The 22,588-nt window shown below is 33.6% G+C and overlaps 1 protein-coding gene and 1 pseudogene across 2 annotated transcripts in view; both read left to right on the top strand.

The window, feature by feature from the left end:
• LOC129218585 (proton channel OtopLc-like) overlaps positions 1-8,320 on the top strand; it is a 201,480-nt gene extending 193,160 nt beyond the window's left edge. For both annotated transcript variants that reach the window (XM_054852900.1, XM_054852899.1), the window contains exon 6: positions 5,595-8,320. In XM_054852900.1, the coding sequence (XP_054708875.1) occupies positions 5,595-6,514 (920 nt within the window). In that variant the 3' untranslated portion in view covers positions 6,515-8,320. The remainder of the gene's footprint in view (positions 1-5,594) is intronic.
• Positions 8,321-10,057: 1,737 nt separating this feature from the next.
• Positions 10,058-22,588, top strand: part of LOC129219171 (proton channel OtopLc-like) — a 39,508-nt pseudogene continuing 26,977 nt past the window's right edge.

The raw sequence follows: 22,588 nt of genomic DNA, 5'->3' as shown, positions 1-22,588 counted from the left end.
ATTTAAACGTAATTTAGGAGTCTTTTATTCAAATATTTAAGAATTTTGAGAATAGAAAAGATCCGTTTAAGATCCGTCAAAAAAGTAACGGATACGAATACGGATACAGATCTTTATTTTCCCTCGGATATCCGCAGATACGGATACGGATATCCGGAACATCACTAATTGTGAGTAAGGATAACAACCGTAATTGTTTTTTCCATTTATGTACTTTGATATTGAATTCACTGAATCAGGAAGCATACAAATTTCTGCACACAAAACCCTTATATTATAAACAAAGTTATGATGACTGCTGCTAAAACTGAACATTATTTGAGTTACCAGTTGCACGCTGTGATCACGAAAGCTTATAAAACCTGTTCGATGACAATGACGCAAAAAAGTTTTAACTGTGCAAGAAACATTAATGTACAGTAAAGTGCCAATACTTGGGACAGTTTTGATCTTTTACCTTTAGCAGCAAATTAATCGTATGCTTTTCATTCTAACGAAGTATTCTATTTTTAGGATGTGCCGTAGTACTTCACCTCAGGACAAAGTATAGATGCGTTTGTATGTCCCTTTAAAAATAAAATTAAAATAAATGTTCATTGTCCTAAGTTAGGGATCCCCCCCGGATCCTTGGGATATTTAATATTTTGATCTTTCATGTATGCAGTAATAGAGAATAGTTTGGGACACCAACTATCATTTTAAAGAAGTTTATTTTACAATTCAAAAAAAAAAATAATAATAAAAATAATCATTAGATAAGAATAATATAATCTTGTAAACGTCCTAAGATTTCAGAATGCATACTTGCCCCTGAAAATATTGAATGACTCTCCAGCCTTCTTAATTTTTTTGAATGTAATATTTCCCTCTATATTTGGAGGCGTAAAAGCAATGGGTGAACAAAAAAATTCTTAATGCAGCTGGTTTTTAGTTCTCTATGTTCCGCATTTCACATCTTTTCACATTCGTTTTCATTCCTTTATAATACGTAAAAATCCCAACAAATAAATTAGACTCATTATTAGACTCTTATTTTGAGACTCATTTTCATTAGAAAGAAACATATGTAACATTTTGGAAAAATGTCTTTTGCTCATCAATAGTTTTTTTTTTTTTTTTTTTTGGTACTGTTGTGCTATGACACATGTATTGCCATCAGAATAGTTATCATTTTTTTAAACAAATTGTATATATTTTTTTTCTAAATACAGTTATACATTTCATTTCCTCAACATTCCTTATAGACACTTTTTATGCCTTAGAACCCTAACTTGGAGCAGTGTCCCAAGTTTGGAGCGTATTTACAATTTCTCATATTTATGTATAAATTAGATAAAAGGAATTAGTTGAGTTTGAATGAATTCGCACAAATAATACGCAGATACATAGCCGAGAGGAAGTGTGAAACAAATTCAAACTATTGCTGCTCAGTTAGCGTGGGTAACCAAAGTTATTTCCATATTTAAAAATCGTATGTTTTTTTCGAAATTTTCAAAATCATTAAACTAACCCGTAAGTTTAACGTCACATGCCTCAAAAGATAACTATTCATTTATTCTGTAACATCATTTATTTCTTACTTGTGAAATATCGACAGTTGTACCAACCCTCAAAACTAAATTCAGTAAAAAGTCCCAAGTTAAGGTAGTGTCCCGAGTATGGGCCCTTGACTGTATGTAGTCAAGCAAAAAAAAAAAAAAAAACTACCTTTTCTAATTAGGATACCTGAAACATTGTAAAAATCTATTTTAAACTAACACTTTGAATTTTTTTTAACAGACTGTTAAAGACAGAAATTCCGACTAAGGGTACTAAAATGGTAATGACCATTTTAGTACTAATATGTCATTACCATCCTCCACATACATAAGTAAATTATTTAGTACTTTTAAATGCTTGTTGTTTTGTTCTTCAGAAGATGCTTTTCTTGCTACGAGACTAGGACAAGAAATTTCACCTTTCTAGATAGTGGTCCATCTGATTTTTTCTTTTTCCTTTGATAAAATGAAATTCAAATGAAAGATTATTACCAACGTAATAAAGTGCAGCCATGTTATACAGCACAAAACTTTTTCACAAGCACCATTGATTGCAGTTATTGCTAACCTTTTTGGAAAACATTTAACTGTGGGCTTTTTAAGCAAATTAAATATCAGTAGAAAGTCGGTTAAAATCTAAAAAGTTCCAAAATCTTCATTTTTTATTTGAAGGGTGCAGTATCATTTAACACAAAATTTCTTGAAAACTACTGATAATTCTGAAATGCCTTTGCTCTGAAAAATACTGTTGTGTAATAGTTCAACCAATAATATGTCTGAAATTTTCCCTAAATATCCTTTTCATAGAAAAAATCTAGTTTCCCATACTACACGATACAGGATGTCCAACAAAGGACTCCCAGGTTTCAAAATTAAATATCTCGATAACAAAGGACGATATTGGAATAAAAGAAAGGGTATGTTTGTTGTGAAACCCATAAAAATCATACACAGAAGCTTGGAAATGAGTTTAAAAAACTACCAACAGGTGGCGCTGCACGCTGCAATTGCAATAGAAGTCTCCGTAAATAGTGCTGGGAAGAGGTTAGTTGTTTCATCAGTAGTTTAGCCTCTCAGATATGCTTACATATACTGTAGAAATTATCGTCCAACCTCTTTGCAGCACTATTTATGGAGACTTTTTGCAATTACAGGGTGCAGCGCCAACTGTTGGCAATTTTTTAAACTAATTCAAAGTTCCTGTATATGCTTTTTAGGAGTTTCACAATATGCACACCATTCATTTTCTTTCAATATAGTCTTTTGTTTTCGAAATATTTAATTTTGAAACCAGGGAGTCCTTTGCTGGACACCCTGTAAGTTGTCAATAAAAATTACTGCACGCGAAACACACGAGTAGGTTTCAAAATAAATTTGAACCCCACTCTATCTGCAAACATTCAAAAGTAATTTTTCCTGATTCGAACACTGTGCATCACATTTATTTTGCCACATTAAAATTACGTGGCTGTTATCAAGATTAATTTACGTCTTTTTTAAGAGCCAAAAAAAAAAAGGCCTCTGCCATAAAAGTAGTTAAATGTTGCGTACTGTATATTCAAAAAATGTTTCCTGCCTATAAAACAGTGAAAATTATTTGGTCTCTCACAACAGCATTCTTTAATGCTACAGAGAATTTTTTCGCTTTTTCAGCATAATTTCATTTGCACCGATAAAACGCGTTTATGCTGATGTGAATTTCGTTTTCTTATATGAAACGAAGAATAGCTACTATGATCCTATATGTATTTCAAGTGCTAAAATAGCATTTGAAGCCGTGTAACGCAAATATAACAAAAAATGATGATATAACTGACAAGATTTGTGATTTAGTGTCAATTATTTATTTGCATTAAAACTATAGACTAGTTGACCCGTGTGGAGCATTCGCGCTTGAAATTTATAGCCCTGCAGTAAAAGTATCATGTAAAAACACCCTATGTATAAATTTGTTGTTGCTTATCCCACTTGGTAGACAGAAACATCAGACCAAGTCCATGAACCCGGGAGCTTTCGAACCCTCCAAAACAGCTATAGGGGTTCAATATGCTTAATGAAGGCATCGAGTCAAAACAGCGAAGAGCATTCCCGTGGCATTAATTTTAATGCCTAAGATTTTAAAGGCTAAATGCATAATTTAAAAATGCTATAAGGGCAGATCATTCAAACAGAAACTCGATCCCGTGACCATTCGGTTGAAAGCTCTACTGACCGAGCAACCTAATGGTCCTCCCTTCAGACAACCTAAGGTCAAATTTGTAATAAATTACAGGACGCATCCATTAAAAGTCGCCTTAGACGATCTTTAAACCTGAAATATTAGATAAGTGGTACATTTTTAGACCGTGGATCGATTTTCCATCCTTAACTGGCACAATAAGATTTAAAATAAGGGATAAATCATGGAATTTGATAAATAAATAAGGAAGCTGTTGCAGACGAAAGAAAAACAATTTGTAAGATAGAATCCGTCCACAAATGATGGTACGCTTTAAGGGGACGCGTTTGTGAAGTTGGGACAGTTTTTGACGAGGAGAAGTTGGGGAGGTAATAAGTATGACATAACACAGTCAAAAAAGCGTGACAAAGGAAAGAGAGGAAGTAAAGTGAAGTGTTGCACTTTTTGTCACATGGGGGGGGGGGGTCAATTTTGTTGGAAAATGATTTGACATCATTTATAGATAGACCCATATACCTTTAACCCAGGAACGTACACTTTAAAAAAATATTAAATGTTCTTATAAATTTTCCACTGTCATGTACTACTTCGTTCCATTGAAAACAATACCTAACTCATAGTTATCTGTAGAATTACTACGTCAGCGCATGATTTGGAACACCCGTTCACTTTCAAAGTCTCTAATTTAGAGCACATTGGTAACTACAAGAAGGACTACTTAGAGCAATCTTCTTTAGTCTGCTTCAAAGTATTTATTTATTTTCCGAACAATGAAGTGTCTATATCTGTGTATTTGTTCATAAGTTTCATAATAAATTCATTGAAAATTAAAGTAGCATACGGGCCTGTTAATAATGTTTAAATAATAGTAATGATCTTAATCCACACGGAAGGAAAAGGATTGAACGCATTAGCAGGAGACTTAAAAAACCGATTCATATGAGACGTTGCGGACTCAAAGGGCAAACTCAACATTAGGTGATTTTCAGAAAAACACATTTGAAAAGTTTTCTATTAAAGCAACAGGCAGCTTGGTATCATCTTCTTCGTGGTTTGAAAAAGGGAAAAAATGATGCACTCAACATAAAAAAACACCTGTAGGCCTTTTCAAGGGAATCGAGTAGCAAAAAAATATATATTGGCCCAAAGTTGAGCTCGTCCTTCGCTTGTGCATGAACTTATAGACGGTATCATAGTGCAGGGATGAAGATTATGTGGTATCTCTTGAGTTTTTTTCAACGCCTTATCAATCTTGAGCACTTGAAAAAATATAACCCTGACGGCAGTTACTATATTAAAATATTCAACTAGTGTAATAGGGGCTAAGGAGCAGTAGTGTTGTTATTACGATATTGTTTATACGATAGAAAGTACTAATATCTACAGTGGTTTCTTTCATTATTTAAGTAGTATTATAGAAATTAATGATTTCGGAACAGTTATTAACAATTATTATCTTCTAGAGTCTATACACGCGTTAACCTGCTCAAATTCAATGCAGGCTGTCTAAAGGTTCTCTACTCCTGGTATGACGGTTTCTTTTCTAGATGTCTTATGTGTCAAGTCGAACCACCTTTCAGACATCATCTGAGACCCCCTCCCTTTTTTTCTGTCCTACATGTCTGTAGAAAAACTAGATATTTTATGAATACCACTATAAACAGACTCTGCAGGGAATTTTGATCACATTGATCCAATATTTTGAAAACATTAGTTTGAGACTATGTAGAATAAAAAATAAGAGGTTAAAAACCTTGAAAAAATTTAATATGCAAATGAAGACCATTCTGATGCATTTATACATTACAGTGGAATAGTAAATGTATGTAACATTATTTATTTTCAATATGAGTAACCTTTTTTCTTTTTTATTGCAGAGCATAACAACAGTTCCCTAAACTTGAGCAATCCTTGTGAGAAGCAGAATATCATGGGATCCATTGTAGCAGATGCTTCGCCTTTCTTGTATCCATTTATCGTCGAGTACAGTCTGATTGCTGCAGCTGTACTATACGTCATGTGGAAGAACATAGGCAACAATCCCATGTTTCGCATCGAACAAAGTGCTGAAGACGCTTTATCCAGAACTTCAAGCTCGCAATCCTTTCACAGAGTTAACTGTGCCGGTTCCAGCAGAGGGTTGTTCGTAGGTCTATTCCTCTTAGTAATCTCGACAATTTGTTTAATTGTATTTTTCGTTTTTATCCACCACCAAGACCTAAGTCTCGTGGCTGTCTATCTCTCCGATTTATCTCATTCGATCATAATGCTTGTCTCAATTTTCGCTATCATCGTTGGGTTCTTCCGAGTTCGATTACTGCGTTTCCATTATGATCGGAAAGACCATCTCCGAGACCTTCTACTTCGAGTCAGTGCCTTTGGTTTATACACGTACGCTATGTTTGGCATTATAGCTGGAACTCTTTCACCGTTGCACCACACTCCTAATCTGCTGGTCATGATCACCAGCTGCCTCACCATAATCCAAGTCACCCTCCAGTCCCTATTCGTTGCTGACATCACGTGCAGATCGACTCATCTGCCTGAACATGATAATACGAAACCTGGAAGACAAGTAATAACTTTTCTCCTCATGGTCAACTTAACTTTCTGGATAATCTATACCTTCGAAATGCAAAAGGTTCAAGCCAGTCCTGTACAGCTTGGATTTTACGGATTCATGGCGTGGACAGTTATAGTTAGAACAACATTGCCTCTTAGTATTTTTTTCAGATTTCATTCATTTATAACATTTGCTGAGGTTTGGAAGAACTCTTACAAGAATATATGCAATTGAAACAAATTAGATCTTATGTTTCTTCAATTTTTATCGGCTTTTTGAAATGATACTAAGTGGTGTATTACGATCTTAAGTGTATTCGAGTTTGTTCATTCACAAGTCAACTATCTTTATTTGGAATGAAATTTAGTGTGCCCTTACTAAAGAAAGTAAAACTAAAGATTCTCCAAAATCTTGGCAGTTAAAGCTGTGACACTTCGACAAACGTAGAATACACTTTAATGATGGTTGATATAGTGCCAAAAATTCAACGGAACAATATGTTTATCAATATCTCAGTAGTCAGAAAATTTGTAGTTTAGTAAGGTGTTTGCTGAAAGTATACATATTTTTGCGTAAGCATAATTAACTTTTGATGAAACAGAAAAATTCTCGGAATAAATGCATTATAGTTTTGTTTTAAGTGTAAATCGATCAATTTTTTTTTTTTTCAAAAATAAAAACTTGAGAAATGTTTGTAAAAATGTACTTTCTATTCAGAATAAATTTATGTGGCAGAAGTGATGATATTTTTCTTACGAATAGGAACAGTCAAAGGTGGTACGAATGTCTCTGATCAGCTCTAACTTTTTTCATACAAAAATATCATTTGCTTCCTTAATCAAGCCGAAAACATACATTTAAACCTAAAGGAAATCAACTCAATAACACTTCTGGACTCGAACAAACTTTTCAAAGACTCCTCTCAAACATTTTATAGACTTCATTGTGATTGCAATTTTTCAAATCTTTGTAAACTTGAACCTTTCTTAAAAGAACTTTTACACGTTGTTTATATATATAAAAAAAAAAAGTTCAATCAAATTTCTCGAAATGCCATTTTTGAGGGTCAAAGTGTCAAGAAATTTTTTATTCAAGAACTTTTTCATCCTCACAAAAAGCGATTTTTCTCATTTTAGAGGGAAAGTAAGACATCATTCTCTGTAACATTTTTATAGAATAGATCCCTGCATTGCATACGCATGGAAATTATTTTAAGGTACAAAAAAAAGCATGCATTGCAGGTTTTTCACTTTAAACATTTTTCTTTGAATTCTAATGACAATGTTTAAAATATGCAACTTTACATATGAGAGAACTAGAGGTAGTCCATGCAATTGAACTCCTGATTTTAACATTTTTCATGCAATTTTTAACAGTAAATACTTTTTCGAGTCTTCCGTTATTATGCAACAACATGCCCATTGAGTGCAATAATAATAACTCATGATTTTACTTTTATATGTCTAAGTACTAATATCCCTGAAAAATATTTATATTGTAGAATAGTGTTTTGAAGTATGATTAGTACTAGATTTCTCCCTCTTTGTATGTTTTTTTTTTCCTAAATTAATTGAAAGGGAAGAGTAATATTTTTTTCTTGTCTAAATGACTTAAGAGGTTTAAAATGGAAGCGAAAATGTATTGTTGGTTGTATTTGTGAATCTGATGTATTCTTAATGTAATGAATATCGATAAATCATAATATGTGTACTTACGTTTCATTACTTATCTGTGATCATTTTTCTTTTATCATTATTAATAGGTCATGATTTATTTTTCTCATTATCAACTCAAATTTCATTCAGTTCATTTTCGTAAAAAATAATTGGTTGTGTATTAAGAAGATAATGTTAATAAATTTCGGTAGATCTGAAAAAAATTAAAAAAGAAACTGTACCGTTTTTCAATGATGAGTAGAATTCGATGATCATTTTACTAAAGTTTGTTATTAAGTGTTGTGTGGTTTTAATCAACTCTATGTACCAAGAAGTATTTTCATTTGTAATGCGTGTTGTAATATGTATTAATAAAAAGATTCCTTTGAAGCACGGTCTTTTTCTTCTGATAAACAGAACACTTACTTGTTTAAACGAAGACATAAAGTGAAAATTTTCACAAAGCATTCCTTTTTCTTATTACTTCAGATCTTAATCGCATTGATGTATTAACATAAGTTATATCAATGCATGAAATGAATAGACTTTAGCAAAGGGACATCTAGTAGGTAGGACAACGTTATCCCTAACACAGATCGATGACGACTGACTTAACCATCGAGAGATGGCATCACCAGTCATCTCCGTTTCCCCGATTTAAACATTAAACTAAAGGGAAAGGAAATATTTAGCCAAGAAGGTCAATTTCAAAAACTAAAAAACCAATATATTTAGTTAGTATATGTTTATAGATCACAGTACGAAAACAAAAATTTGAATGTTCGTTGAAAACGTTTTATGCTGTGCTATAGCTTTTCCATTTCATAAAATGAGTAGTGTATTTTTTAAATACGTTAACCTCTACTTTATTCAGTTTATCAGTAGGGACAAAGGAATATCGCATATTTAATGTTAAGTTGCAATGAACTACTGTGCGACTAATTTAAAGCCAATAAATTTTAATTTCAGAAAATTATTTAAAATTCAAAGCAAAGTATAGACTTAATATTTTGCTTTGTAAGTTGCTGTTCAAAGTTCGTAGAATATTTCTATTAAAAGTATTCATTTAGGAACATAGTCTTTTTTTTTTTAAACTCAAATCCAACATTTTGGTAAAGTTACTTCAAAATCAGATAATATATGAGAAAATTAAAAGCTTCGTGTCAAGAATTTGAGAATTTCTTCATGAGCCAATCGAAAAAAATGTTGGTGGGAAGAATGGTTTTTGAGTAGCTCAATAAGTAAAATCAATTTCAAAGCCTAAGAATTTAATTTACATATGAGTAAATTTTAAAAACAAAGCTACACTATTTAAATCTGCGTCTTTAGAACATTTGGCGAAAGAAATTCCTCTCTGTCTCATTCCTAAAACATTTACTCGACGGGGAGATAAATTGAAAACTATACCATTAAAATTTTCAATTGTCATCCGGTTTGGCGCCAAATTTAGTGACATATAGCAATGTCGGTCGCCAAAATTGGCGAGAAAGAACACAGTCAAAGATGGGTTGGGGAGCAAGTAGGAGGTGGATCCCCGTAGTTCCTACATCGAAATATGTTATGAAAATCCATACCTTACATTTCAGTAGCATTACTTCAAAGATTTATTGGAAATCAATCACAGGAACAAGTTTGAAGAGCTTTTAAGAAAGATGTTAAGTAATCTACAAAAATAAATAATAAGAATAATAGTCTCATGGCACCTAAATAAGACACCGAACTTTAAAAGCTTAAAATTCTTATTATCGAATGAGTAAATATATATATATATATATATATATATATATATATATATATATATATATATATATATATATATATATATATATATATATATACACTAACTACCAATAAGTATTTGGACACCTATGCAAATATCGATATCTGCGGTCTAAAGGTACGTCACGGCCTTCGCCGGTATATATCGTGTAGGAAACAGCATCGGCTTTAGTTGCATGCAAGATGCCTCGCAGTTCGGAGCTCTCTGATTTCGAGAAAGGTATAACTATCGGGTATCACAAATGTGACCGATCTTTAAGGGACATTACTTACGATCTGAAGTACCCAAAATCAACAGTGACCTATGTGATTAAGAAGTGGAGGGTGAGCTGTCATTGTCGGAATGTGCCCCGAGTCGGCAGACCAACGAAACTGGGAGATAGAGACGGACGAGTACTGTCCTGAGAAATTCGGAAGTACAGCACCCAAACGATGGCCCTCATCTGCGAGAAGTTTCAACAGGCATCCGGGAGTATTGTTTCATATAATATCATCCGTAAGGAAGTACATCTGCTTGGTTTTCATGGTCGTGCTGCTGCCCATAAGCCTTCGATCACAAAGTCTAACCGCGCTACTCGGTTAATGTAGTGCAAAGCACATCGAAATTGGACCGTAGATCAGTGGAAACAGGTTCTTTGGAGTAACGAATCAAGGTTCACCCTTTACCGTTTGTATGGCAGGGTCTGGGTCTGGTGTCTACCTGGAGAACGTCTCCTGCCAGAATGCATTGTGCCAACAGTCAAGTTCGACGGAGGTGGAATTATGGTCTGGGGGTGTTTCTCTTGGTATGGGCTGGGATCCTTGGTCCCCATTCATGGTAAGCTCAACTCCGATGCCTACTGCACTATTTTGGATGACATTGTGCTTCCTACGTTGTGGCAGTTTTACGGGTTGGACCCCTGTTACTTTCAGGACGACAATGCCAGTTGTCATGTTTCGACGTTAACCAAAGCTTGGTATGGTGCCAATGGAGTTCATCGAATGGACTGGCCTGCCAATAGTCCAGACCTGAACCCTATCCAGAACCTCTGAGACGAGTTGCATCGCCGAATTCAGGGGTGCACTCCCCGTGCAAAATCGGTGAAGGAACTTCTATGTCTTCTCCAAGCTGAGTGGAAGAAAATACCACTAGCTGTCACACAAAGACTTGTGGAAAGTATTCCCCTGAAGGTTCACTCTGTAATTGCCTCTCGTGGAAGCTCTACCAACTATTGATTTTGAATAAAGTTACTTTTTTTTTTCTATCACAGGTGTCCAAATATTTATTGGTAGTCAGTGTATATACTCAATCCTTAAAATATATTTTGGGGAAAAATGATGTATTTTAGACAATCGTAAATTTCCTTTAAATATAGTTCAATGATTTATTAGAAATTAATGACAAGAAATTTTTTTTAAAAAAAATGCAGATGATATCAAAATAAATATGGATGAAGTTTCATAAAAATGAGGTAGTGAGAAGCAAAAGGATGTTAGTGCCAAAATGAAAAAAATTGGAGGTGCCCAGTAAAAATAGTAGGAAAATCTCTCCACTGTTTTGGAGCAAGAGATGGTTCTAGTAGGATAGGCTTGGTAGGTGCTGTTACGCAGCAAGATTTGGAAAAAAAATCCAATGAAAAGGCCTACCCAGAATCTGAACTTTAAACTTATTTTATTCAAAACTTTATGAAGTCCACTTACATCCCTATGCTTCTCACTGCCTCAAATGGTCATAGATTAACAAAAATAAGTAAGAATCGATATGAATTAATTAGTGCGTCAGCAAAGTTTAAACATGTAACGCTTTATAAAAGGGATAATGAAACCAATGAAATATTAAACATACAAAAAAAAATTATTCCACACATTACTCTTAATGAAAGAAAACGCTGTTACAGTAATATATCATCATTGATTATTGCGAATTCTGATGATTCATAACGCTTCAGAGGAAATGCAATAAAATGAGCGTGTTAGTTCCCTGTAAACATAGAATAACATTTGCTGTATTAAGTCGATGTTTGCGATTCACCTTAGTAATAATGTAACAGCACACAAGCTTTAAGAGTTGCATATAAATATACTTTGTACATCTTCGTACTTCCTTTAGCTACAGTTCTCGTGAAAATGTGGATGCATTTGAACACCACCTCGAGATTCATCGACGTTAGAGTATGTAATAATTTATTCTTCAATGAAACAAGGATATTTAAATGCTCTTATTTTCATCACATGTTTGTGAACATAAAAGGACTAAACCAGTTAGAAAAAATGTAATAAATAAGGCAGCACAGTATGCGCTAACAACGATTAAATAAACATTTTTCTCGTAAACCAGTATCTTAATTTTATCGATTATTGACAGTAAGATAAATTTCTTTCTAAATTCGAATTCCATTTTAAAGCATTACTGAGAGATTCGCCATAAATCATTTGATTGTTGTCGACGATTATCGTTGTGCTTAGTGTTTGTTTACTGCAATTATTTTGCTCAACTTTACCACTGATGATGTCAATAGAGAACACGACTGAGATAGTCGACACACTGATCCAAAATTGCAAAAACCTGTCCTCTGGCTGTTGCTTTTCGAGATGATTCAAACTGTTACTGCTGCGCTTTCAGATTTTCACCAAAGATCAATAGCTGTAAGTTGGTTTATGGTAATGTTCCAAACTTTCAGGAAGAGTCAAAACTCAATTATAGTTCTAAACTAGTACGTAACAAAATTGAAGTGTAGGAAGTACTACACACACATAGTATTAGCCAGATGTATTATAACTATGCAGCCAGCTAGATTTTGGTCACTATCACTACAATCCGAAACTAGAACGCTTTGAGACCAACAAGCTAACAAGACGATGAACACTCGACTGTGACATCATTATTCACCGTTGAACTCACAGAATTGCGAGATTTCGCGTTTCGTAGGCATTGGCATTTCTTTTCAGAAACTCCTTGACGTTTGTGTTTCACGCGCCGATTCTGGAACCATATCTTTACCTGCTTTTCTGAAAGTCGTAAGTATGTGGCTATTTCGATTCTCCTTAGACGAGATAGGTACATGTTTGCCGCAAATTCTCTTTCCAACTCCACTAGTTGTGTACTGCTGTATGCTGTCCTCACTCTCTTACAACTTTGTGCTTCTTCTGGGTTCAAGTCTTTACAATCTGAAAAAAAAAAAAAAGTAAAATATCATTTCGTTTTTTAAGCACATTGTTTAAACTTATGTCGCTACTTTATTGTGAAACAAAGCACATGGAAGACAGAAAATAGAGAGCGTATGAAACCACAAGTACAAAAAATGGCGGGAACCATTCGAACGGCATTCTTCAAATTACAACTGCAGTATTATAGTAAACGTTTTACACTAAGATAAAAGGGTACTTTCTTTGGAAACAGGCATAGGGTATAGCAGCTATTTGATCTTATTTATGAGCTTTATGAATGCTTCATCTGCAACCTTCAATAACAACGGCGGCTTTCTAGAGTCTGGAAACAGAAGTTTACTGAAGTAGCTTAGGTTGTTCCTGATTCAGAGTATTATCTGTGGATTTTAATTCAATTCATTCTCTGCCGAACTACGTTCCAGAAATTTCTACTTTGGCATTAAGGACTTAAACTAATGATAAATGATAAACTTACGAATTTGTGAGAAATTCTTGGAATATCACTTTTTTTTGACCTCAGAATTGGTCTCAAAATTTTAGTGTCGAAACATTTTCCGTCTATTCGAAAAAGATTAAAACGAATTTATCATTAGTTAATGTTTTACTGTGAATTAGTTAAATCTAGTTGAGTTTTACTGTAGGCGTGTACTTCAAATGTTTTTATTCACTGCCAAAGCCATTTGTTGTTGTGTCTAATGAAGTGCAGAATGCGAAAGATTTAGATGCCTCTAAAAGTCTTGATGACAAGATCTGGTGGTGCTCCAAGTTGGAGGAGGGAGCGAATAATGGCCTGGCAATTAGAAACATGGTCCGGGGCTAGTTGTGAAAGGGAACAGTGCTTGCAGGTGGGATAGGATTTAATATTAGTTTGTAATATCTTCATGTCTTTGAAATGTCCTGTACGTAGCCTAGCTATTGTAGAAGAGAAGTTTCTCGGGGATTGTTGCCTTTCTGAAATGCTGATTGTAGATCCTTCGCCTAGCAACAGCATTCACGTCTGTGAAGGTAGCTGTCAGAAGTTGATCTTGTCAACCTCCCACATGCTTCCTTTGCAAGGGCATCTGCACACTCATTACTCTCAATTCCGATATGAGCGGGGATCGACTGGAGAACGGCCAAAGCCATTTCATGTTAGTGATACAAATCACAGCTGAAAAGCGTTCAATGTGGACTGGCATATTCGAACAACATGTCAACCATGTTGCCGCCACAAGAGATTTTTTTCTAAACCAACTAATGTATCTGCATGAATTACAATTGCTATCACATATTAACCTTATCAAACTCACGTCAAAATAAGTTGCACTGAGAACTCGCTATGTGAGGATTTTTCTCACATTATTATTTTCCTCAAGAGTGTCTAAAATGTGCTTTAGTTGAGTATATTTCATTTAAAATTCATTATAAGCATCACATGTTATAAAAAATAATACTTCCTGAGACAAAACAAAACTTTTTTCGCTCTTCCTAATGTGAGTATTTTTCATATGGCGTGAATTTTGGAGGGGTAAAAAAATATTCAGTTTTATTAATCCTGTTATAAGTTTTAACTAAAACCGAAATTGTTCTCAGTCTTGGTCTACTGAAAAGAGTGGCAATTTAACAAAGCATGAAAAAGGAAGCAAGTTCTTTTTTGTATCAATAATCAGCACATAATGTGATTGTAATTAATATGTCCCAGTTTCAAAATGCTTTAAAAGGAAAACGACTGGTCAGAATGACTTCAAATTTGAAATGAATATACTTAAGAGAAAATGATATGGAGTGAAAAAAAAAAAGAAGTCCAAGAGTTTTTCAATTACAAGTACCACGCTCTGCTTGTAAAGGGAGTCCGGGACACTTTTTTTTTTTTTAAATTATTTTAAAAACTTTTCTGTTATTTTCTGCTTAAAAGGACAATTGAATCCAGTCTCTATCTTAACTGGAACGAAAGCTATAACTATTTTTGTTGCACGCGTTTAATATTATATTTAACTTTAACGTTTTTCTCCATGATACAATTTTTTCCGATTGTTTGTATTCAAACTCTTATAAATCAAGAACTGATAAAGATAAAGTAATGAAATTTGGAGCATATCTTTTTCAAACAGTTTACTTCAATTTTTATTCGGTGAAATTCAAAAAAAAAAAAAAAACGTTTATTACAAAAAAATATGATTAAAAAAAACGAAAAGTATCTTCGAATTTTTCGAAATATTTTTTATTCAATTAATATTTTTTTAAAATCGCCAAATAAAAATTAAAGCTTAGATATTTCTGCGTAAGTTTTTGAAAAAAAATTAAAAATTGACCAAGAATATTTTGAGTTATAGCGGTTAAAAGCAACCCCATTAAAAAAAAATTAAATTTCAATAAAAATTGGTTTATGTTACGATTTTGCTTGTTAAATAGATGGTTAATCAGTGCGACACATTTCACTTTTTTGTCAAAATGTGTCCCGGACCCCCTGAAACTCTTTTTCAAGAATGGCGACGGTGTGCTAGAAGTTTTAAGGAAATTCCTGTCATTTAAGAATGAAAAAGAACAGTAGTTCTATCTCTACCAGAGATAATCGCATGAAAAAAAAAGGATTCAGAAATTCGAAAGGAATGTGAAGTAAAATCTGAAAGAGAAAATAAAATAGTTACTTTGACGTCAGTAGAAGATGTGACCGCAGCATTACACGATGGGCATTTTTCTTACGCCATACAGAATCTCCTTTCCTTAAATGGATGCTTCACTGGCCAAATCGATTAACTCCATAAAACAAAAAGTCGAGAAAAGTGATGAAGATAGTGTTATCCAATATGCTGTTAAAAATTCAGGAAGATTTTCTGGTAACTGTTACTGTAAAATTGCATCGCCGACTTTTACGGTAATTTATACCGGAGAAATAAGCGATCCCAGCGCCAACTGGTTGCAGTGGCCTACCGAGGAAACCGTAAAATTTTACAGTAACATTTGATTTTTACGGTAATAGTTACTGGCAACATGGATGCCAGTAACAATTACCGTAAATTTTCCGGAAATTTTTTAACAGTGTAGGAATGAATGGGCCCTCGTGTTTCATTTTCTACCATCGCAGGATCAGAAATGTACTGAACCAAAACCTCAATATAACTTCACATTCCAAGCATTGATTAAGCACTATTAAAGCAGAAATGAGGATTTTAAAAAGTGGAGTTAATTGGCTTGGCAACTAAGGCATCCAAATACTAGATTTACAAGGAGAGGTTACGGTCTCGGAAATTCAGATCGGGATGAGATTTAGCAGATTGGTAGTATCCTTTAAGGGTACTCTCAGGGTAAAGTAATAAAGCGCACTAGCCATAAAATTCCGAGAAAACAGCCTTTAAAGATTTACGCGCAACTTATAAACTAGTAGAGATTATTCAGACACAAGTGTCCGGTGGTCATGTGGGCAGCGTTCTGGCTTCCATGCGACCGATCCGAGTTCAAATCCACTGCAAGTTTCTTTTTTGTTCATTTATAAAGTAACTGTTACAGTTTTGTGCAATTTGAATTGAAGATAGTGCGAAATTTTAAACACGTAAAGCACTTTAATAGAGAAAATGGAGATAAATTAAATCGATACAAGTTAAAATTTGAATTACAACGGCTACAAAATTACAGTAGAGCTTAATTTATAGATGATTTTTAACAATATAGTTGTTATTTACGTACATACACCAGAATGATATTTATCATAAAAGCATGGAAAACAAAAACTGTTATGACATCTCGCACAATTTATGAAGGAAGATTGCTTACAGGAGCAGCTTTTTTGTGAAAGAGTCGTTGGAAAACATACTTCATTTACATTCAGGAAAACTTCTTTTGTTAGAAAGTTTAGAAGCATACCAGGCATATCGAATCAGTTTATCAATAATTGGCGATGACAGTTGATGATGGACAATTGATTGTATTTTTATGCAGTCTTCACGGGCATTTATTTCTCTATTATTTTCAACGAGATACGCGCAATTTTGTATACGTTTTATTAAATTCTTTACCTGTCTATAAAAATAGACGTCGCAAGGTTGAACAAGTGGAGTACATTTTGGTGGAATCACTTTAACTGTACAAGTTGGAGATTTTTCATCATCCTGGAAAATTTGGTCGTATAGTTCAGGTTTTGTTTGTCCTCCCCAAGAGTCGATAATCAATAGAAATTCTTCTTTTCCCACATAAAACTTCAAGCAACGGTTCAAAAATTCGATATATAGTCCTGTCGTTAGCTTTCCTGATTTCGAAGATGTTATTATGACATTTTTATATTTTTACGAGTATTCATCAATTGTTTTTTGAATTCTGGGGCCAAAAATACCAGTTGCTTCTTGTAAGCAAACAAATACAAGGGGCAGAACTTTTCCAGACAGGGTAAAAGAGTATTGAGCGGTGTATGAATGCGTTACTCTATTCATGTCGTGCCTTTTGACGAAAATAGTTTTACTTCCCTTTTGAGCCAAAGTCCTGTTGTACACCGACTGATACTGACATCCTGGAAAAAGGAAATGGGAATTAAAATATTTTGTCAAAAGCAGGCGCGGATCCAGAGAGAGGGTCGTGGGGGGGGGGGGGGGGGGGGGGTCCATGACCCATCTTTCAAATGACCAAATATAGAATAAAATTGCATTTTTGGGACATATTTTGAAAAAAATTGCCCATTTCACACAAAAATTACCCTTTTATACCCTTTCCGAAAATGACCTCCTCCTAAACCAGAAGCTGGATCCGCCTTTGGTCTGAAGATCGTAAATTAAGTTTTTAATTACTTACCTGTTTGGTCAGTATTGATAACATAATCGTTTTCGAAATTCGGTATCAACTTTAACGTCTGGATTACAAAAGTGTCTGCAGAAGCCAAAGTTTCTTCGATCGTCGCAGTTTCTCTTTTTGATACAAATTTTGTGACTTTTCGTTGACGAATGGCATTCTTCCTTTTGAATTTTTTTACCCAACTGTCAGATGCTTTAAATTCAAAATCTCTAAACTGTCGTGCTGCTGCTAAAGCCCACTGTTGCAAGTTCCGAGTAGTAACTTAAGAATTGATTACATCGTATTTATCGAATAGATTTCCTCCATTTTTTATTTCTTTCTCCCATTGCGATAAATATTCATTTTTTTTAACCGACTGCAACCTTTCTTTTGTAATATTTGTAGATTCCATGTGGGGTGAGCCGCTGCTATGTTCACAACTTTAATTTTGTAATCCAAAGGAAGATGCTCTACCTCTCTTCTTTTTTTCTCTTCTGGTTCGTATTCAGCTGATGAGCTTTGAATTTCGACTTGCTCAAAAGGTTCCTCCTCACAGTTTTCATTTTCATGAGCAAGTTCGTCAGCAGTTACAAATATTTTTTCAACCAGCATATCCATAGTACGTTCATAAAATTCTTCGCCCATTAACATTGCTTCACGAGAAATTGAACTTGATGATTCTGATGCAATCAAATGATTTTCAGTAAGCAAGCTCTCGTAATAAACGACCGCATCTTTTAATCTCTGCTTCAACATTTCACTGTGCAATGAATTTTGATCCATTTTGCCGACAGATTTTATTTGTTTTAGGGTTACTTCAATGATCGACCATTTCGATTCACAATATTTTAAAAACTGAAATCCTTTTTCACGGTATAGAATGTTCCAGTCTAATAGACAGCACAGACGATAAATAAATTTAATGATGAAAACAAATATGATAATTGCAGACGATAATAGATAGAAAATAAAGAGTTGAATATTCAATGTAAAATACAGCAGACGATAAATTTACAAATAACAGAATCAAGGAGCAAAACCATTACTCGATAAGTACGGTTAGGGTTTTTTAAATTTGACTACCTGCTTATATGCAATAAAACAACATTCTAACTCATCCACAAAGAAACTGATTATGTATTTATTGCAAAAATCATTTACTTCGTCAAAGTTTATAATATCTAAAAATGTGTAATCACTTCTTTGTGAGAATAGTAAATAGAGTTTTAATGTACTATCACACATTAAAAATACATCATATTTTTAAAATTAAGAATTACTTTCAATTCAAGCTGCAAAAAGCGGTAATAGTCACTTTATAAATGAACAAAAAAGAAACTTGCAGCGGCTTTGAACCCCGATCGGCCGCATGGAACGCCAGAACGCTGCCCACATGACCACCGGACACTTGTGTCTGAATAATCTCTACTAGTTTATAAGTTGCGCGTAAATCTTTAAAGGCTGTTTTCTCGGAATTTTATGGCTAGTGCGCTTTATTACTTTACCCTGAGAGTACCCTTAAGGGATACTACTAATCTGCCAAATCTCATCCCGATCTGAATTTCCGAGACCGTAACCTCTCCTTGTTAGTTCAAATTTGAAATCATTCTGATCAGTGACTCTTTTACATAGCATTTTGAAAGAGGGACGTTAACTATCATCATTCTGTACGATGCATGCGTCGAACGTGATTTAAAACTTACAAATATGTATCATTTAGAAGCTGGGAAACTGAAGTTAATTATCAAAATATAATATTTTGAGATAGGTATAGTACAAATAACAGGAGAAACACCCATAAGTTTTGTGGAAGTAGACATTAGGGGCACTCTTAACAAATACTGCGTTCCAGCATGATTTAGAGCTCCAAACCGCTACCTATGCTCAAAATCTTACACTTTCCGCTTGCACCAACGGTTCTTAATCTTGAAGTGAATTTTAATGTTCAAGCTACTCTATGGCCTTAAGTTTTGCATTTAAACTATTGAAACTTGTTTTTACTGTAAGTAATAGATTCACGTTGCTTTTCATTTAATGATATTTTGTGGTTACGATTTTTTTTTCGCATAACCATTCATAAAACCTTAATTATAACAAATGTTTATCCTAAAACAGCTGCAGTAAAACATCATTTATACGTCTCTCAATTATACGTCTTTTACAATTCTGCGGAGTTTTTATGAAGTACCGATTCATTCCTATTCACTTTAATGCAAAAAAAAAAAAATGTATCGTTTATACATTTCAAAACATCAATTATGCGTTATTTCTCCCCCTCCCTGAAATTCGACTAGAAAGAAAACAATTTATTTCATTACAATGTAACAAAGAAATGAAAAAGAATCCAATTTTTTTACATAACTCATTTTATTTCTCAAAAGAAGCTCAAAAATACTTATAGGTTAATTGCAAGTAGAATTATAGTGACATAATTTGAATTAGAAAATTTGTTTTTAGTTAAATGTAAAACGTTTTCTAGTTCGCTTCTTGCAGAGAATCAATTTTTTTATTTAAACAATTTCAATAATTAATATATAATAATGAATATTTTGCTATAAGAGATGGTATTATATAAGATGCGGTTCGGGAAATCAGCATAAAATATTACAAATTCAAAATTTTAAAGAAATGCGCATTAAAAACAATAGATTGGTATTTTTTAAAAATATACTGCATTATTATAACAAGAATTTAAAGTACAAATGGCAATCATCTGGACTTCAAAAAAGTTATTATTTTCCTATTAACAGAGACAAAAAGCAAAATGTTAATATATGCAGCAACTTTAAGCAGTTTTCGAAACATAGCTGAAAAGCTTTGAAAATTCAGACATACAAAAACCACACTGTTAAAAATTTTCCGGAAAATTTACAGTAATTGTTACTGGCATCCATGTTGCCAGTAACTATTTTGTTAAAATCAAATGTTACTGTAAGATTTTACGGTTTCTTCGATAGCCCACAGCAACCAATTGGCGCTGGGATCGCTTATTTCTCCGGTAGAAATTACCGTAAAAATCAGCGATGCGTTAAGTCCGCCATTTTACAGTAACAATTACCAGAAAATCTTCCTGAATTTTTAACAGTGCATACACTGTTAAAAATTACGTCCACCGTTGCACCAAAGAAAGGAGCAAATTTGCTGCAACCTATATTCAGTGCACGATTGAACCAAAACAGGGTGTTTTATATCACTCCCAAGTTTCGTGCGTAGTTGAACCATATTCGTCATTCCATCTTTCTCCAACCATAGGAGTTAATCTGAACCATGTATCGTGTTCTCCTTTTCCCCTATAACTGGAGCGGAGTAGAACCATAACTCACGTTTTCGTTCGTCGCATTCTTGGAGTGAAATTGAACCATAACTCGGGTTTTCGTTTCTTGCATTGCTGGGATGAAGTTGAACCATAACTAGCGTTTTCCGACTTTCATTTGTTGGTACGTGGTTGAACCGCTAACAATATTCTGATTTCCTCATTTAGGTGTTAAATTTAGCCATTTGCTTTACTTGATTTATATTTTGTTTTCGTGGAAAATAAGTAATTTTGTGAGGATTTTAAAAACTTCCCTTTTTTTCGATTTTCTTTAGAAAAGTTAATATTAGATGTACTCGAGAACCCTTTATAATATTTTCAGTCAAAATTTTATATTGTTCTCAAGAATAGAATACTTAAAATTAGCATCTTTCATCGTCAAAATGACCACAGGTTTATCATACTCTTTAGTGTTATAACATTAACGCAAAAGGTAGAATTTGCTATGCAGGCAGATATTAAACAACTATTTATTTATTTTTTGTGATTTTTGCTAAAACCATTAACTGCATTAAAAAAATGAGCAATTGGAATAAATAAAGATAGATTAAAAAGATTTTTAACGTACGTATGTGACAATTCCTAATTAAAAACTTAATTTAAAAAAATATACATTATTTAAAATAAGAAATTATCCTTTTTATACATTTCTTGATATTTTAAGAGTTGCATAGCTGGGAGGGAAAAAAGAGAAAATATTGCTATTGCAATTACAGTAAAACCTGTGTAAGTTGACCACTTGCACTTTGATGATCAACTAGACAGGTTGTCAACTTATAGAGGGTAGTAAGGAATTTTTTTTCTTTTTTTTGTCATTTCTTGTCTCATGCATTCATTTTAACTAATTGGAATACTTTAAACTCACTTTCATTGTTTAACATTACTTTAAAACAATAAGAAAAAATGTTGTTTAAATATTTTTAGAGATTATTTACCAGAATGACTCGTAAAGTATCATACAAATTTAAAATTTCTGTGAATCCATCAAAAAAAAATGTCGTTACTGATGAAAAACAACTTACTTGATATTAACAATTCCTAAAAATTCATAAGTCGAAAGTTACTCAAATTCTTCATTTGATTTTTTCTTGAACATTTGTAACCATGGTAATAATCTACTTTTCAACAAAATAACTCCTTATTGAAGTTTGGCGCATTTTCTGGGACATAACATCAGGCCAATGTTTTTCGATGAAAACATAAATATTCATAGGATTTTCTAAAAATGTCTGGTTATTTATTTGAGGCATAACTGATGAAACCTCTAGTACAATTTAATGCTTTTGCCTGTTGGTCAACTTACAAAGGGTTTTTTTTTAGGGATGCACCAGATAGTGATTTGGCCGGATACCGGATATCAGATGCCCCCTTACCTGCCGGATTCGGATACTCGACAGATATCTCTCACATTTTTACCGGATAACTGCCCGATATCCTGCATAAAACTGTCGGATATCCGGATCCGGAGTGGTTTGACGGATCGGATACCTCATAGTTCCGGATAGTTAAAAAATCAGCCGGATACCGGATATCCGGTGCATCCCTAGTTTTTTTACATTTTTCCAAACCAAAGCTGGTGTATATTAGTGGTCAAGATAGAGAGGTTTTCCTTCATTATATAAGATAGGACTAATTCCGTTCCTGACAAAAGCGGTCAACTTAGACAAGTGGTCAACT

Source organism: Uloborus diversus, chromosome 3 (genome assembly GCF_026930045.1).
Source record: "Uloborus diversus isolate 005 chromosome 3, Udiv.v.3.1, whole genome shotgun sequence".
NCBI lineage: Eukaryota > Metazoa > Arthropoda > Arachnida > Araneae > Uloboridae > Uloborus > Uloborus diversus.
This window is presented reverse-complemented; position numbering and strand designations above follow the sequence as displayed.